Raw genomic sequence first — 19,674 nt, 5'->3', positions numbered from 1 at the left:
TTATGGGTTTTTCTGAATCCCCCGACGTTCGGAAAACTGAGAACATGTTCACATCCCATTAGTGACCTCAGCTGATATGAGGGTGTTTATTCTTTTTTTTTAGTTTTATTTATTTTGAGAGGGAGAGAAAGAGCACATGTATACAAGAGGTGGGGGGGGGGAGGGGAGAGAGAGAGGGGGAGAGAGAGAGAGAGGGAGAGAGAGAGAGAGAGAGAGAGAGGGAAAGAGAGAGAATCCAAAGCAGGCTCCACACTGTCAGCGTGGGACCTGATGTGGGGCTCAAACTCATGAACCGTGAGATCATGACCTGAGCCAAAATTAAGAGTTGGACACTCAATCGACTGAGCCACCCACGTGCCCTAGATGTGAAGGTGTTTATGGTCTCTATGCCACTAAATGTCAATATTCATACATTTGCTGAAGACAAATCAATGTGTTTGATTATTGACTAGTCACTGCCCTGGAGTTTGCTGGGGCCAATACACAATGTACCATATGCTTAAGGCATTTCCTCTCAGATTCCAATAACTTCAGGAACTGAAACGCCTCTGGGGCCCAAGGAGTTTAGACACAGGGAACCTGACTTTTATTTAAAAGTCACCCTTGCAAATCTCTACATAGTCTTGATGACATGTGTGTGACTAAAGTCCAATCTTTCTTGGACAATAATTGCCCCAAACGTAAGCATTTATTGGATATTGACTTCCTCACATAGGCCAGGAAAAACTAAAAGTACATTACATGCAGAAAATCTTCAAGCTGCCTTAAATGCTATGTGTCTATTGCCACAGCCTCCTAGTTTCTTTATTATTTAGAATTAGCACTGAATGCTGGAGCTGGGATAAACCTCACAGGTAACCCAAGCGACTTGCCCGACTGCAAAGAACAAGGTTTCTGGCCTAATAGTGTTTTCCAAGTGGTGGGTCACGACACATTAGTCTGGGTAGTGAAATTAATTCACCTGCAATGTCATTTTCTTTAAAAAGAAAAAAAAAAAAAAGATGCAGAACAGAAGATATCCGTGTGCATCCCATGAAGGTAAGCATTGTTTCACCAAGCTTTTCTTTTGGAGCATGTGTGTAGGAATAAACACACGTATCTGCGTATCTTCACACATTTAGTGTGGACTGCCACTCTAAAAGCCTATAAACCACTATTCTGTAAAAAGCCACCCTGCACATGTGTTCATTCATTCGATGGATGTTTCACGAAGGCCTCCAAGGGAGGCAAGAGGGGGATGGAGGTTGGCTTTATGGGCAGGGGAGGAAAGCTACATACAGGAGATGGCACTTGATGCATTTTGAGAGTTGAGTGGGCATCATGGCGCCCAAATAAAGGCCATTATGTCATGGAGATAATTCGTTCTTTGGGACTGAGGCACAACCCTGATTAGTTAATACCTGCTCTGCCCCCCTCACTGGGCTTCAAACGGAAGGTGCCATGCTAAAATTGGACTTTGTACACTTTTTCAAAATTCAAGGTACTACGTTCATGGCACTTAAAGCGAACGAAACACTTTCACAGACATTCTCCCATTTGATGGTCAACATTGTGCGACAAGTGGGACAAAAACTGTTTTCCTCATTTTAAAAAAGAGCTGAGATTGTCTTCCCCAGGGTAACAGAACTAACTACCGTCAGCTCAAACCAGGACTCTGAAGTACAAATTCCAGGCTCTTTTTAGTATGCTATATTGGTCCCAAATACATTAGTAGCAGGTCCACACATTACCTCTCTTAGATCTAACCATATTTTAAAAAAATGTCTATTTATTTTTGAGAGAGAGAGAGAGACAGAGACAGAGAGAGAGCAGGGGAGAGGCAGCAGAGAGAGAGGGAGACAGAGAATCTTCTACACTGACAGTGAAGAGCCCAGTGTGGGGCTCGAACTCTTGAACTGTGAGATCTTCACCTGAGTTTAAACAGGAGTCGGTCCCTCAACCGACTGAGCCTCCCAGGCGTCCCAGGGTCTAACTACATTTTTAACCAAACGCTCTCAGAGATAACTGTGTACTCGGAGTGGTGCATTTTGACTCATAGTGTGTTGGGGCCTCGTTTGGAAGACAGGTGGCCCTCCTGGGACCCTTTTCAATCATATTCCACAGGGAAGGACTGAGGCGCAAGAGGCCACCTAGCCATCTGCTCGGTCACCAACCAACTCCGTCCCGGAGAGTTCTGGCCGCCTGTGTACTGATGAACACACTGGGCTCTTCGCCGGCTGAGTCACGTGGATGAGACGCATAGTTTTTCAAAAGGCACTTGCACACGGTTACGTAAGCTGTGACTCAGGCCCCGGACCCTCTTCTCTTCATTCACTCAAAACCTTACCCCCCTCAACCAAGGGGATCGCCTTCAGTCCAATGGGCTTTCCCGTCATCTCTTGCTGGTTTCATCCAAGTTGGTGTCACCAGCTCAGCCTCTCACCTGCGTTCACTCTCGTCTCTAACTCTGTGTCTCCATCTGAACATCTGAGACGCAGCTTCAACTGAACCCTCACTATCCCCTTGAACTTCCCTGCCCTGAATCTTCCCCATTGGGAAGTGGTACAAATCATGTTTGGTTTTCCATTAAACCTTGGAGTCCTCCTTGCTTCTTCTCTTTTGCTCGCAGCCCTCATTTACTTCATCAGCTAATGCCACGGGCTCTACCTTCACAGGGTATATTGAATCAGGTACTGCTTACCCACTTCCCCCACTCTCACTCTTGTTCCAGCCACCATCATCTTTAAGTTTATTTATTTTCAGAGAGAGAGAGAGAGAGAGAGAGAGCGAGCACAATTCGGGGAAGGGAATAGAGAGGAGAAAGAGAGAATCCCAAGCAGACTCTGCACTGTCAGCACGGAGCCCCATGTGGGGCTCGAACTCATGAGCCAGGAGATCATGACCTGAGCCAAAATCAAGAGCCAGACACTTAACCGACTGAGTCACCCAGGCGCCCCCGCCATCATCTCTTGATTAGACCGTGGCCCCAGCCTCTTGCTTCACACTGTCTGCTTCTACCCACCTACAGTCCCTGCTCCGTGTCATAATGAGAATGATGCTTCTTAACGGAAAGCAGATGGTGACATGTAGTGACTCAAAGTCCCCCACGGCCTCCCATCACATTTAAAACAAAACCCAAAGTCCTCCCACTTACCCTTGCTCACTGCTCTCCAACCTCACTGGCCACCTTGCTGGTCTATGACCACATCAAGCCCACTCCAACCTCAGGGCCTTGGCATTGCTGCTTCCTCTGCTTGGATTGCAGACTTGTTCCCTGGCTTCCTTCAGATCTGTTGTTAATGTCTCCTTCTCAGGAAGTTCGTCCCTGTCTGTAAATACCCAGACTCTCAATCCTCTTACACGGTGTTACTTTCCTTCATTGCACTTAATACTTGATCTTCAGTTATGTAACTGATGACTATTGGTTTATTTTCAACATCTCCCTCTCCATGGCCACGAGTGCTTTGCTTTTTCATTCTAGGTGCCCCACATTCAGAATGATGCACGGTATATAGCTGGTGCTCAATACATACATATAACGAATGAGAAAATGTCATGCATTATCTTACTATATCTCACTATAGCCTCAACGGTCTGTGTGACACGTGTGGTTTTATCCCCATTTTATGGATTCTCAAACTCGCAGCTGGTAAAGACCACAAGAATCACCTAAACCAGACTCCTAATCATACAGGTGTGGAAACTGGAACCCAGACCGTGCACTGACTTACCCAGGGCTGACTAGTAGGACCCAGGGCTGGACCTAAGCTGAGGGTTCCTCTCAGCCCAGTGCGTTTCTCTCCACACACCAAATTAAGGCACGCATCCCTGGCGAGACATAAGTGCCTATAAACGTAGAATGGTGCCTGGTACTTTTTATAGCAATAAAAATTATTAATAAAATAAAAGAGAGAGTAATAGATGATAATAAGTAGCCTGATCATCATTCATTAATAGTCACGAACTATAGTATGCTAAATGCTATAAAGACATACAAAGTTCCCAGAGACACAGGAAAGGCAGCTTAAAGCAATGGTTGAGACCATGGCAGAAGGAACTGGGACACTGCAGTCAGATCTTGACTTTACCGCTCACTAGCTATGTGACCAATTACTTAGCCTCTCCGTGCCTCAGTCTCTCCATCCGTTCAGTGGGTATGATTATAGTATCTTCATAGGGCTAGTGTGAGAATTAAAAGAATTAGTATGTGTGAAACATTTACAATAGTAAGTGCTGTATGTGCATTGCTATTCTATTTTTCATCACAAGGAGAGGATCACAGCTCGGCAAAGAAGGTGCTCAGAGAGTCAGAGGAAGATGTGAATGTTTGAGACGGATCCCAAAGGACAGGTGGAAGGATTGTTTTGCTGGGGGGGGGGTGGGTAGCTGAGGTTGTGACAGGTAGTGGTGATGGGAAAACCGTACTCCTGGCAGGGAAATGGTCCCAGCAAAGCTCAGAGGTGAGATGCCGGAAGACAGGCTGTCCGCATGGCAAGCAGCATGCTGGGCTGTCTTGGGCGGAGGAGTGGGAACGAAAGCTACCTAAGATAAAGCTGGAAAGAGAGACAGATGGGTGGTCAGGTCAGAAAGGGCCTGGAAGTGGTGTTGAGGAGTTCAGATTCGATTCTTCCAGCAAGCAGGAGCCCCGAGGGTCTCTGAATAGGGGAGTGACATTAAGAATCCTTTGAGGAAGACAATTTCGGCCTGACATCAATGCGGTGTAAATTATCTTTGACTATACAGCTTGGGTAAAATTTGCTGCCAAGCTTGCAGGGGGGAGGGGAAGGCAGCTGGGGTTCAGGGCCCCGCTTTGCAGACACACCTTTGGATCCTGCAGTTTGATCTGATCTGTCAGGCCGACAAAGAACACACTGGCTTTGCTGTTTCTTAATGTGGATTCTGTTATCACCTTGTCTAACGCAGTTCTGTTAGGCGGGGTGCTACCCAGGCAACCGGCTGCAGGCAGGGGGTTAGCCTCAGCCACGGCAGCTGCTATCAGAATCTTATCAGTGGGCGGACGGGTCACGTGGCTGCCCAACCGCAGGTCAAAGGGCGGAGACGAGCGGGGCAAACCTCACGAAACCGGCCGCTCTGGCCAGGGGATACACACTTGGTTCTCCCTGTCTTCCATCGTTGCTCCCCAGTCAAGGCGTAGTTCTGCCTGTTAAGTTCATGTGTGGCGTGGGGGCCACGTCCCCTCTTCACGTGTGGCGTGGGGGATATTTGCTCTCTTCTCGGCCCAAGAAAAGGAGGGTTTAGGTTTGTTTTCAGTAAAGGAGAAGGAGAAAACAAATTAGTATTTTTTGAACGTCTACTATGTGTCAGGCACTGTTAGGAGTAATAACGATGAGAAGTGTAGACTTTTATTTCATTAACAATAGTAATTAGTGACATAGTGACCACTATTTAGTGAACATTTTGTTCCAAACTGTACACAATGATCAACTTGAAACATTATATTCAATCCATACAGCTGCTCTATGACATAGGTTGTAGGATTAGCCCCATTTTAGGCAGGAGAACACTGAAGCCCAATGAGGTCAATTTATCCTTCATTCCTAAAGTAGTAGTCAGTAGCAAAGCCAGACTGTTCTCTGCGTTGGGTTCTAAGCAACAGGACCCTTTAGCTGTAAGTGACAGTAACTGATACTCTAACGCAGGAATGTACTGGAAGAATATTGGCACTCATAGAATTGGCAGAAGGACAGAGAAGTCGACTTGGAAACAAGTAAGCAGCGAGATGACTCTGGTGGCTGCAGGCAGGACAAGGAACCACCAGGTCTCAGTGCAGGAAAGATGAGGTTACAGGCCACCGATCGGGGCAGAACGGGGTAAAGTTTCAGCTTCTTTATCTCTCACCTCAAGGGGTGGCCTAAAGCAGATCATGTGCCATCCTTTGCCTGGGGGAGCACAGGACACCCACATTATAGTCTTGTGCTCTGTCCCTGAAGATTATACCCAGGGGTAATGCCCTCCCACCCGGGGTGTTGGTGCAAAGAGAAATGAATGCTGGGGAGTGAGAAAACAACGACTGTTCACCACACTAACCTGGGTAGATCCATTCTATTGAGCTTATTCCTCAACTTTGCTAAGGTCCTCCTTCTGGTGGCTTGTGAATAAAGGTTGAAAAAGAAACAGTGCACATTTAATAACAATTCCTTTTATTCTGATTAACCTCTGAGACTCTATCAATCACACCCAGAAACACATATACAGTGGTGAAGTCTACACGCTGCCGTGGGGTATACACCTACCACCTGGAGAAAGGAGAAAACCACACACCAAGTACACGGGGTAATCAGTGAACGTGAATGCAATAAACGGTAAAATATGCCCGGTTTTCGGCACGTATGCTAGACCTCGTGAAACACTTTTATTATCCTCTCCAAGACAGACTTCTTTTGAACCGCATTTCAATTGTATTTTTAAAGCACAACTCACAAGTCATTTGTCGATGTCAATCCCTACCTGCATACAAACGCCATGTAGGTAGCCTTGTGCTCTCATCCTAAGAACTGAGACCTACAGTTTTCACCACTGAGCGGCTTTTATCTACCCACTTACTGTTATCTGCAATAAAGCAAATCATAATTTGCTATAAGGAAGATCATAATAATTAAACGACTATCTGAAATACCACATTACTGTTTAGATGGCTTTACAGCTAGACAAATGCGATGAGAGATAAAGGTGGCCAGGCTGTCAGGGAGGGAGCCTCTCTCCACCGAGTGACTCTCTCCCTCGAACAGTGACTCGTGGTCCTTGGCGATTTTTACGGATGGGGTCAGGCTAGCTCTCGTTAGCCGCTGCAAGAATATTACCTGCTAATCCCCAAAGGCTTCACAACGTGCTGATAAACTCGTGTGGCTGAAGGGTTCGTGTTCAGGAATAATTTAGAAACTTCTCAACTGTAGGCTCCCTCTTTTCTGAGAGGGATTTCCCCCTCTGGTCCTCCTCTACTTCCTGCTTTCTCACTGCCCTCTTCTTACCCTATTCTCCGTCCTCCACCCAGGAATACCTCCTTTCTCACCCAATATGTGGCTTCGGGCAAACAGTATCCGACAATCGACATAACTTCAACTTCCAATAAGCCACTCCCTCCATTCTCAGAAGCCCTACTCTGCCCTGCCCAGTGATGTCTGGTCGGGACCATCACGACAGCCTCCTCTTGCCTCCTTACCTGTCTGGTCCAGGTACTAATCCCTTTGAAAACCATACATCAGGTCCTGCCACTCACTCACCTTTAAAAATATCCCTGTTATGGAGATTGGCAAACAAGAGCTCTGCGGTACCTGGCTGCAGTCCGCTTCGGACTCCTCCTGCCCTCTTCCTGACTCCTGGTAACCATGTGACATTCCAGGTACACCTGAAGTAGGGCATCACAGCCACCAGCCCACCCATCTGCCTCCCCACCAACTGAGGCCTCCCTGCAGCCAAGGTCCAACTCATTCACCTTTGCGTCTCTAGAGCCAAGCTCCTGACCAAGAGCTGAGTGCTCAATACACTTTACATTTGAGATGTAAATGAATTTTGATTCCTGCTAAGCTGAAATATATTTACCTATTTGTAATATATTTTTTAGGAAGCTAATCAATTATTATTTATTATTAAGCTTAACTCTCGAAAGTCCATTTTTAGCATCGTTTAGAAAAAGAAATCTGGTGGGGCGCCGGGGTGGCTCAGTCAGTTAAGCGTCCAACTTTAGCTCAGTCATGGTCTCACAGATTGTGGGTTCGAACCCTGCGTCAGGCTCTGTGCTGACAGCTCAGAGCCTGGAGTCTGCTTCAGATTCTGTGTCTCCCTCTCTCTCTGCCCCTCCCCTACTTGCACTCTGTCTCTCTCTCTCTCTCTCTCTCTCTCTCTCAAAAATAAAAAATAAACGTTAAAAAAAATTTTAGAGAAAGAAATCTGCTTGCAAGAACTTGATATGTATGGAGAGGTCACAAGACAGTTCCTATAGAATTGCCATAATGGCATTTGTAATTTCACCTCATTTTTATTCCTTAAAACGAGAGCTTCCCCATATCACAGGGGCATAAACTTCCTTTACACCTTCATTCTCTGAAATCTTGCAGACTGACCACTCCAGATATACAGGACTGTCACTTAGGGACACACTGAACCTTGCCAGGCAGAGTTTGGGCATCTGTGGAGTAAGATGCTAAGTGGGGCCAACCCCACGTGGACAGTCATCTCACGGAGGTCCTCCAGCCTGCGGCCATCGTGACCACACCACACTGACTCACCCGTGGGAGCAGCCTTTGCCAGCCACGATCACACCCCAGTCTCCTAAGCACGTCCACAGCCCTGTTCCAAATCTGTGTTCGCCTCTGTAATTTTTAGATAACATTTCAGCAATTTCAGGTTGGTAACAATGATTCTAATGCCATTCTCTAAGATGACTTCTTTTTTTTTTTTTTTTTTTTTTATGATCTAGCTTTCTCTGAGTCACCATGGCGGCTTCCCCCTCTTCAGTATTACTTTCGACAGGCAAACTTTGATGATTTGAATGCCCCAGGGGATGTGCTGGAAATTTAAGTTAACTGAGATTTCAGGTAATTGGAAGACTTTATAATGTGAACTATGGTAGCTGGGGGGTATGTGAAATTCACTGACAGTCTTGGTTAAGTGAAGTTAGGAATAACGAGGGTTTGCCTGAATATCTATTTCAATCCTTCCCTCCTGTTATTCCTTCCTTACTCCCTGTCCCCACCTTCTCAGTCTCTGTACCATCTGAGTGCACCCCTGATCTTTTCAGGCCAATAAAGATTAGGAGGAAATGCAAGGAAAAAAGACTGCTTTCCTTCTAGTCGGCCATAAATGGGCTAGGAAATCCCTCTCATTTGCTGAAGACGGCATATATTTTTAAAGACCATTGTTTGCCTAGAGCAACTCTGCTCTCTCCCCAGCGCTAAGCTGATCTGACCTTGCCTCCGGCCGAGATGCTGATGGCAAGGCGTGCAATTCAGGTTTGTTTCACAGAGATCCAGGATTCGGGATGGGGCACTAAAATCGCCCACACATCTGAGGTTCACCCTTTTCCATCCAGGCTGCCAGAGGCCTGGGGTACGTAGCTGTAGCCGACAGCCCACATCACAAACGCTCACATATACAATGACATATTAAAACATGTAACAGTCACACATGGAATGGAATGAGAGATTCACTAGGCATTTCATTATGGGATAATAATTCAATTCCATTGCAGAAAGCTTTTCTTGTGGGCTGGGTAGCAATAAAAAGCCAACAAAGCATGGACAACATTTTGGTCAAACTGTCTTTGAAAGCTATAAAATTGCTGTGGCTCATCTTCCCCCTGTCTCAAAAAGAAATCATAAAAAAAAACAAAAAAAAAAAAACCAACCCTGGGGCACTTGGGTGGCTCCATCGGTTAAGCTTCCCACTTTAGCTCAGGTCATGATCCCATGGTTCATGAGTTCGAGCCCCGCGTGGGGGTCTGTGCTAATGGCTCGGAGACTGAAGCCTGCTTCGGATTCTGTGTCTCCCTCTCTCTCTGCCCCTCCCCTGCTCACACTCTGTCTCTCCCTCTCAAAAATAAACATTAAAAAAAATAATAAGAAAAAAAAACCCCTAAAATCCTTACTACTGTTGAGCCACAGTGACCGCTGTATATCTATCTGCCCCTGACTTCTCAGATCTGCCCTCAAACACCATGAGGCAGTGCCTCCACTTCCCAGATGAGGCTCAAGTTGTTTGCAGAACTCCAACTGATTCCAGGACTATCCTTTAACAAAAAGGAATTTGGGAGGCACAGAGACAAAGGCACTATTGATAGACACGACATGGCACCTGGGATTTAGAGTGAAATTATGTGGCTTCCATGGCCATCACCTACCACTCACCCCCTCTGTATCTCAGTTTCCTCTTATATAAATGCTGGGTGAATGACCATCACCATAGTGGACTCTACTCAGTGCCCAAAGGTGACTCAGTATTTCCCATATATAAGTCATTAATCCTTATCACAACCCCAAAAAGTAGACATTCTCCCCTTTTACAGATGAAGAAACTGAGGACCTAGGAGATTTTTCTTTTTTTAAGTCACGCAACTTGTGCGGCATCTGGGTGGCTCAGTCTGTTAAGCATCCAACTCTTGATGTCAGCTCATGTCAGGATCTCACATTTTGTGGGTTCAAGTCCCGTGTCGGGCTCTGTGCTGAGAGCACGGAGCCTGCTTGGGATTTTCTCTCTCCCTCTCTCTCTGCCCCTGCCCAACTCGTGCTGTCTCTGTTTCTCTCAAAATAAATAAATAAACTTAAGAACAAAGTCATGCAACTTGCCAGTGGCAACGGTGGGATTTATTTTTTTAATGTTTATTTATTTTGAGAAAGAGAGAGAGAGAGAGAGCAGGGCAGGGGCAGAGAGAGAGGGAGAGAGAATCCCAAGCAGGCTCCGCGATCTCAGCGCAGAGCCCAATGCAGGGCTCAAACCCATGAAACGTGAGAACACGACATGAGCTGAAATCACGAGTTGGACGCTTAACTGACTGAGCTACCCAGGCACCCTGGAAATGGTGGGATTTAAACCCAGGCCTGCCCCACCTCTCTCGCAGGAGAGTCATAGGGGCTCTATAAGACAATGCATTTTTTTTTTTTTAAAGCACTCAATAAATTCTAAAGGCACCGATCTTATTAATAATCACAATAATCCAAAGAACTGCGTTCATCCTATTCAAAGAAAGAAAACCAATCTCCATTCCTAAGTTTGTCAGCAGACCTTGCCTTTGTGAAAAATACCATCTCCCTGCTGGGATGAAGTGTTCCAGAAGAGGGTCAGAGTGCTCCAGATGAAGACTCAACTCAAGATGGAGCGTTTGTGGGACTATTCCCTGGCTTCCATCTCTTCCAACTAGAGTCAGGTGCAGATACTCCAAGGCGAGGAGGTGTTCCGTCCCTGTCTGCCCCCGAAAGGCAGTCATCTGCAGACTAGAGATCTTGAAATCAGACATGCAAATCCATCACTATTTTAATTATCCAAGGAAGTAGAGCTCTTACCACCATCTGCCAAGATGCCAGCCAATCGTGATCATCACGGCTCCCCCAGCGGTTCTCTCTGCGTGAGAATCACGGAGTCATCATTAAAGGGCCACTTGGGCCCCAATTTCCGCCTACAGGATGAAGGTGTCCCCAGCTGAAGCTTGTGAGTGGGAGCTGTTTTTGCCTTCTCTCTATGCCTAGCTCATATTTTCCTGAGCACTGTTAATTTGCTCCTGAGCTTGTCATTATCAGTTTCTTACCACCACCTCCAGGCAGTACTGATTAGTGAGAAATGTTCCTCAACAAGAACTGTCAGTTCAGAACTCGGCCCCACGGCAACAAGTTAGGTGGAGATTCATTCTGGAACATGGGTGGATGTGCAGTTCTGCTGATTCAAATCGCAGGCTTATTCAGAGGGCAGACTAAACTATAAACACTAATTAAGGCGAGGGCTCTGTCCAGGTCTGTTTCCCTGGCTGGTAATGGTGCAACTGGGTCGATTATGCCAGCAAAGGGCTCCTACGGATGATCTCAATTTAGTATGGCTTTCAGGGAGGATGGCAAAGTCCCCATTGTCTCCACATCACCAACAAGCCAACAGCCAACACTGGGCATAATTTTATGGCTTCTCTTGACAGCCCATTTGTCCACCACAATCACGGTTCATCAGAAGAGCATTGAAATGACAGTAACATGGGTTGCTTCAGTTTGTTCCTCTGCCAAGTACAGACACAAGACCTGGCGCTTAAAGGATTCCTTTGGAGAAGACATCACTGATGCAGGTAGCATCAAGGCGTGGGCATTTCTCTTTCAGTAAGGAAAGTCACTGATAATCAAGGTCACTACAGACAGCAGCATCAATAGGACTGACTAAATATGTGACCAGGCTAACCATTCCAAAAGGAGATGAAATTTTAGAGGCAGAGAGACCTAAAAGCTCACGGAAGGCAGTGGATATCCCAAGTACGTTTTGGGGGGGGGGGGTCAGACTTTCTTGGATTCCAGTCCCTGCCCTGCACCTGTAGCTGAATGACCTTGAGCAAGTTAATCCATCTCTTGCTGAGCCAAAGACCCCTTACTTGTAAAAGGGGGACCATGATAGTGTGTCCTTCGTAGGGTCTGCGACATAAAGGAGGTAATGGGACAAGGTATTTAGTCCAGTCACTGGCGTGAAGCTGGCATTTGCTAAGAGGTTATTTTTTTTATCTTTATAATCATCATCATCATCCTCCTCATCATCAATCATCATCATCATGTTCATGCTATATCATTAGGACTGCTGCTGTCCGTACTGTGTAGGAGGGTGCAAAGACCAAAGTAGTTAAAACAAGTCTTTGGGAAAGACCTATCAAGCCTGATGGGCCTAGACCCCAGATATGGCCATGGAGGCATCAGACAAAACACTAAGGGCAGACCCTCCTCCACCACTGACTGTGTGCCAAGTACTGTTCTGGGCACTTCACACACATTAGTTCATTTGGTCCTCACAATGAGGCCCTAGGAGGTAGGAGTGACTATGATCCCCTACATCTCCTATAAAGTGCTGGCCAAGAAGAGGGAAGCAGAAGTGTTCCAGGAGACTTCTGGGAAGTTTCCCTAAAGGAAGGAGCATATTCTTCTTCATGTTTTCTTCCTCCTGCAAAATATTCATCCCAAAAATGGAAAGCTCCACTGTTGGAACGGTGGATAAAAGAAACGGAAGGTGCCTGGGTCCCTGAAAAACTGTAAGCTGCCATATCAGCCTTAAACGGTCTTCCTCTAAAGTCACTGTACTTGAGAGAGAAATACAGATAACTCTATCTTATCCAAACCACTGCTGTTTCTGGTATTACGTTAAAACTAATCCTAAATAATATGCCAACACACCCAAGCAACTGATACTGAGGAAATTTGGCACCTTTTAATGTAAGATATGTAACTGAGTTCATAAGAGAGCCCTATGTCACCCCTGACAGGTGTCACTGGATATCCATGATACAAAACTGTGTAAGTACTACACTGAGGTTTTCATAGAGTTTAAATGAAAGAATACTTCCTTCTTGGCTTGATAATTCAAAATACACACCTCCTAAAAATGAGCACCACACTAGAATGTTTTTTCATTCGTTCACTCACTCATCCATTTGGTGAGGCTATAGTAGACCAGGGGAAACACAGACTTTGGAATAAAAAGAACCCGAGTTCAAATCCCAGCTCTTGTATTGCCAGCATATTCTCTTATGTTTACTTATCAACTCTTAGCCATATTGATCACAGCAAATGAAATGGTGGTAACTCTAGCTGCCTCTCAAGGCTGTTGTGAGGTATAAATGAAATGCATATATAAAGCATTCAGGACTGGGCACATTAAATAGCACCCAATAAACATATCCTTTTTCCTTCAAATATGTGCCTGCACCAAACCTTAGATGAACCTTATATGTATGGCACACAGGGCTTAATAAATGGACACGTTTGTAAGAATAACTTCACTGGGGCGCCTGGGTGGCTCAATCAGTTAAACATCTGACTCCTGATCTCAGCTTAGGTCGTGATCTTAAGATGGAGAGTTCAAACCCCGCATTGGGCTCCCTGCTGGGTGTGGAGCCTACTTAAAAGCAAAACAGAATGAAAAGAATAACTTTACTGCAGTTAATAATAATAATGATACTGAGAGAGTAGTAGCAATCACAGCAGTGGTCGTAGCAACAGCGGCAGTAAAATAATCAAAAGCTAAACAGAGAGGGTGAAAATAAGGAAGGTCCCCAAATGTGTGCGGTTAATACCTACATGATCAAAACTTAACTGTTCAGCACTAGGTCGGAGACTGTTTCTGGAGAAGTGTGGAATTTTTCTCATGAATCCTCAGGAATGTTTCCAGTAATCAAAACAGTTATTTTCCTTGCTCACCAAGCAATCTTATCATCTTAAAAGAACGTCTCTCTAAAACCCAGGTGTTTGAATTGTCCAATGAATTCCTCTCCTTTTTCAAAAATGAATTTTTAAAAAGAAGTTGATGGACAGGATGAACGAACACCCTAGAATCTGCTCTCCCGTACAAACCTTTACACCGAGTGGGAAGATGCCAGATACCCTTGCCCCAGCGCACAGGGGTAGTTATTAGGTCGTTCAGCCTAACTCATGTGCATTCACAGAAACTAAGTAAGCAAGGGAAGATATAAGCCGGCTGTGCAAAAAACCACGGGAAAACCTTAAAGTCACTGTCCCTGCAGCCTATTCTAGAGTTTAACAGAATTCTGATGTCAGACATCTGGGTGTTCCGACAGTGGGAAACAATGCAGTTAAGAATTTCTAAGACATAGGCTCAAAGTCCAGCAAATGTATAGTTTGTTGACACGGTGTAATCCCGTGCTGCCACAGAGACTGATGTCGATGGAGATGAGTTAGTGACGTGGAAACTGTTCACGACTTATTGCTGAGCAAGAAAAAGAACACCTTATAAAACAGCATACAGTGACAGAATTCAAAAAAATGCTTAATGGGTGCAGGAGGGGTGGGTGGGTAGAGTCGACTAGGAAAGGCATGCAGAGCCTTCTGGGGAGCTGAGAATGTTCTATATCTTGACCTGGGTGGTGCACGTGCAAAAATGCGTTGAGCATTCACCGTGTGCATTCACTGTAGGTGCGTAGCATGTGATATAAACTCATTTTTAGAAATAAAGTCCTGGAAAAGTATCTGAATGATTAAACACTAAAATATTAACAGTAGTCATCTCTGGGTACTAGAATTATAGTCATTTTCTTTTAAACAGACGTATATTTTCTAGGGACAGTTGGTTGAGCGTCTGACTCTTGATTTTGGCTCAGGTCATGATCTCATGGTTCATGGGATCGAGTCCTGCATTAGGCTCTGTGCTGACAGCACGGAGCCTACTTGGGATTCTCTCTCTCCCTTTCCCCTGCTCTCTCTCTCTCTCCTTGAAAATAAAAATAAATAAACTTTAAAAAATGAATAAACATACGTATATTTTCTAAATTTGGGGGCCGCTTAAGTTTATTCAGATATTTAAAGTCAAATCCATCATGATCCAAAGTTTTACCATCTCTAGGTAATACCTTCAGTCACTCGCCTCTCTTCACCACCCTTTCTCCATTCACAGATTCAGGCCGACAAGGGTAGGGCCCCCACAGCTGCCCAAGGAAACTCTCTGTGATGGGGGCAGGTAGGATCCAGGGGAGGTGGGTCCGTGGCATTATTAGATTCTAGTACTTCTGCGGAGCCCCTGCTCAGACAGCACTGGGTCACCTGGAGCGCCTGCCTGCAGCCTCCACAGCAGAGGTGGCATCCTGACCGTCCTCCAGTTATGGCCACATCTGCAGGCATCCCCGACGCCACTTTTGCTCAACTTCCAGCCTCTACTGAAGTCTGGCCGGGAATTTGGAACCCGACCCCAGAAGTCTCTATCTCAGCTCAAGTTGTTGGGCTCAGATCTAGGTCAGCTGGCACGAGCATGCAGAGGATAGGAACCCAAGCCTTCCGGTGGGAGAAACATCTGACTTGAAGTTAAAAGGCCTGCCTCCACATACTTGCTTCTTGCCAAGTGACCATCAATAAGGACTCCGAATTTCCATTTCTTCACACTATCCCCTGCTCATTCTAACTGACGAGGTGGTTATGTGGATAAAGGAATGGAGAAGAAGGTGACAGCATCCCATTGGCTTCTGCACCCTGACTTTTAGCAAGGTGCCTGAGGCTGGGTTAATCCTCTTAAGCATCAGTAGAAGAAAGACAGATGTAAGGTACTGTTTTTATGTATTATGTCCTGTGATGAGGTGACCGCAGAGGCCAAAGCAACTGCATAGCTTCTTTGCATGAGAGTCAAAGGTGGGTGCAAACAACCTTGGCACAAACCCTTCTAGTCCAGGGCGAAGGCAGAGGCTGGGTACGACGCACGATAACACAGGTCAGAGCCCGTTACAGAAAGTAGCTCTTTATAACCAAATGATTTCCCACCCACAGCTTCTGCCTCTTGTCAAGCAATATATCTGATACGATAAAATTTCAGTTTGGAAGAAAAGAAAGGAAAGAAGGGGAGGTTGGGATGGAGAGAGAGAGAAAGAGAGAGGAAACGACTTCTAGTGAATTCATAAATCCCTTGGAGCTTATTAAAAGGAGATCTGACTTACTACCTTTAACAGATCACAGTCTGTATTTGGAAAGTCAGACGGTCTGTGAGATCAAATGGATACAAGGGGACTTTGGGGAGAGAAACACACGAGAATGTTGTTCTGACAAGCAAACAAATGGATGTCCTTGTTTTAATTCAGCAGGTTTTCAATGCAAGTGTTAACTGAGAGCCGGATAGGCTTGTCATCTCTTTCAGATTTGTCTACAAGCAGGACTTTGTGCTGGGTATAATGGCAGATTCAAAAAACATCCACCCTTTCCCACTCTGAGTAACTCCAGGCTGGAGACAAGGCACGTACGTAAATAATTCCGACCTGGTCACAGAGGTGCACCTGGATGCTATGCGATCGCAGGAGGCCAAAGACCTTCCAGTTGGAGGTTAAGGTGGTTATGACTGAGCCTCGAAGGAGGAGTGAGAAGAAGTAAGAGAACCAGGGTTCCTGCCAGAGGGCACAGCCTGAGCAAACCCCAGGTGGGTGGAAACGCTGGCTTCCTGCAAACACTCAGCGTGCTTCTGTTTACCGAGAACACAGGACATGTGAAACGGAGATGTGCAAAGTAAGGCCAGATCACTTGGTTTGGATGAAAGTAAGAAAGGCCTTAAACGACAATAAAGTCTGAGACAAAGTGAGAGCCAGCAGGAGCTATGGAGGCTTTTGACCAAGGAAGGGTCAGATCCCAGTTTTGCTTCCAGGCACTTGACCAGGCAGTGAGGGAGAGGGCGGGAGGGCAGAAATGGGTGCAGGAGGCAGGGAGGCATGTTCTCCAGGGAGGAGGTTACTGTTAGTTCTTTGTGAGCAAGTGCTGTGTCCTGAGAACTGATGTCAGCCTACTAAGAGGCTTATTCAGGACCCCACCAAACGTGGGAAGGAGTTAGCAATGGCTCCAAAGACCAGAGCACCATTTCCTAAAGCACAGACTTACGTGACCCAGCTGAGCTTAGGAGCTCTTAGGAGCTCACTACCTTGTGTAGGAGTTGAGATCCACAAACAGAGAAGGTCCCTATATTTCTCTGGGAGCATTTTAGTGCTATATGAGTGGCTTGGAGTCTAAGCTATGTAACGCAACAGGCTGAAGAGTTCACTTCAAGCTTGGGTGGTCATGGACGATTTTATGAGGGATGCGGGCTTCTATTCCATTTTGGAGGCCTAGTAAAGGCTGTGGTCTGGGAAGAAGTAGAAGGCCCACCCAGATGAGATCAGGATGTGGGAATGAGGTAGGAACCAGAATGCAGGATGGATCAGTTTGTCTGGAACACTCAGTTTCTGAGGGGACCAATGAGACATAAAGTTGGAAAGCTCAAGGCCAGTTTGAGGGGAGCCTTTGAATACCAGATAATGGGGAGCCAAGAAGGTTTCTGAGTAAGAAGACTTAGTGAAAAGTGCTTTTCTTCTTAAGGTGGCATAATAGATTAGTTGTACAGAGGATAGACTGTCTTGAAGAAGATCTGATATCCGGGGCATAAATGACACGTCACAATAAAACAGCATAAGGTGATAGAAACAGAGTAGATTATTGAACAAACTTATACAGAAAATGAAAATGGGAAGACTTCAAAACAAAAACCAACCAAGGTTTACGTTCCTTGGGAACCAGTTATCCCCTCCCACGGGCACCATGTCACCTGATGGGTCACAGAGAGATGCAGACTCTCCACTAAGCAAAGATCTCCACCATGAGGTACCCAAAGCCCCAGTGTGGTTTTATTAGTGGAAAACCAGGCGGTGAGTAAGAAATGTCATTCACTCTGGTCATTTTCATTCAGGGACTAGCCAAAGTCCTCTTCTAATCTTCAGCCAATGTATTTTATTCAATGTGAAAGTCACTAAATTAATTTTTTAACATAATAAGAGTAGAAATTGTCAATTTTAGAAGCGCATATGCGAATTTCCCTGCACAGGAGAGAACATGAATCCTATTAGTTAAAAATAGCAGTTGTGCTCACTTTCCCCCACATGCTAATTTTAATAAACTTACTCTGAAATTAGCCTGCCACTATGCAGATAGCTGCTCATCCAAAATGCTCCCAGTAAGCACTAAGCTCGCCTTGCAAGAGTTCAAGTACTCCCAGGAAACTCTGAACAATGCAGAGTTCTAAATGGAACTCATCTCTTCTCACCAGACTTGGCCACTCCCAATCCTCTATCATGCCCAGCCCGGCCTCTCTCTAGCCACCCATCACGGGTCATCTTGGACCCATTCCATTTCATCTTCCCAATCCAGTTGGCTATGAAATCCTGTCGGGGTCATTAAAAACAAAATATTTCTCTTAGCCATCCCTTCTCCTCTATTCCCACGGACGCTGTTATCTCCTTACCACTTCATTTATTCAAACATCCAGATTCATATATTCTACAATTACTTAATTCCTATAAAGGGCAAAGCACAGTGCAAAGAGAGCTAAGGCCACAAATTAACAACACATGGTTCCTGCTCTCAAGGAGTTCAAGATCATTTGGGTTCAGCGGAGAGACAGACACGTTATAGGTTAGTTAGACAACCATGTAAGTGGCATGGCTTCGGTGCCAAAGGAGTAATCGGAAATGCTGATGGTGACAGAAAACACTAGATTGCTAGTCCCTCATCTTGTCTGTCCCCGATTCCTGGCAAAGTTACCAAATTTGTCTGCACATCCCCGCTGCCTGGCATAGTGCCTCGCAGACTCTGTTAGAGGCTCAGTGATCACTGAGTTCGGTGGAAACAGATTTATCCCAGATAGTTTCATCGACTTGTACCCCAGCTAAAAAAGTGTCCAGCACCTCTCCATTACCAGCTATGTTAGAGCACGCCCTCTGTCTTGCTTTTGAGGTCATTCACCATCTGGTCCACCCTGGCTCTTCCAACCTTCATGTCTGCTATACCTCAACCCACTAGTTCCAGCCTTTCCTCAAAGGTCAGAAGCATTTCCTCAAAGGTCAACTGCCAGCCCAGTGTTCATGCCTGCTTCTATCATGATCACCCATGGCCTCTTCAACCAAAGGGGAGGGACCCAGTTCAAGTTCCACTACCTCTAGGAAGCTTTTTCCCACCTCTCAAGCCTGACCAAGTGTCTATATATGTGCCTGCTATTCTGTACTGGTTTTTTTCATTTAATACTATTATTAATATGAAGAATACTTTGAAATATTAACTGATGTCCTATCTACCCACCTTGCCTCCATTTCCTATAATTCCTACCCTGTTTCTCCCTACACATCCCTCTGCCTTTTTAAGAAACCAGACATTCTGCCTTTGTGTTCCAAGGAAGGGAGCATCCAGCAAAACACAGGTAACAAAGCGATTGGCTCTTCAGTGTTGGAAGTCTGGTCCTTGAGACATCAGGGCATGGAACAGTCTCCCCAGGAGCTCCCTCCCCCATGGCTTCCCAAAAGACTAGAAAGATCTCCAAAGTTGAGGAAAGGGCAGAATCAGAGGGCAAAGAAAGAGAGTTTGGCTATCAGTGAGTCTCTAAGAATGAGCACAGAGCCTCTGCCTAATCCGCCTGGGTGAGGGCAGTGGAGGGGGAACCCCGGGACCAGGGTGGGGAGCACGGCTAGTCGTGCTGGAAACCTGATGAAGTGGGATGTGAAGA

At 45.8% G+C, this 19,674-nt stretch overlaps 1 protein-coding gene across 4 annotated transcripts in view; it reads right to left on the bottom strand.

The window, feature by feature from the left end:
• Positions 1 to 19,674, bottom strand: part of CCDC149 (coiled-coil domain containing 149) — a 92,440-nt gene that overhangs the window by 64,935 nt on the left and 7,831 nt on the right. Inside the window, exon 1 of one of the 4 annotated variants that reach the window (XM_042984845.1) lies at positions 18,081 to 18,382. The exons of 2 other annotated variants lie outside the window; for them this stretch is intronic. Coding sequence is in view for 1 of the 2 variants with exons in the window: in XM_042984843.1 (XP_042840777.1) it covers positions 10,995 to 11,000 (6 nt within the window). In the remaining variant the exon portion in view is untranslated. Of the gene's footprint in view, positions 1 to 10,994; positions 11,275 to 18,080; positions 18,383 to 19,674 lie in introns of those variants that run through there. One more of the 4 variants, XM_042984843.1, reaches the window with a different exon arrangement.

This window comes from Panthera tigris, chromosome B1 (genome assembly GCF_018350195.1).
Source record: "Panthera tigris isolate Pti1 chromosome B1, P.tigris_Pti1_mat1.1, whole genome shotgun sequence".
In the NCBI taxonomy this organism is placed as follows: Eukaryota; Metazoa; Chordata; class Mammalia; order Carnivora; family Felidae; genus Panthera; species Panthera tigris.
The sequence above is the reverse complement of the archived record's forward strand: the minus strand, read 5'-3'. Positions and strand labels throughout refer to the sequence as shown.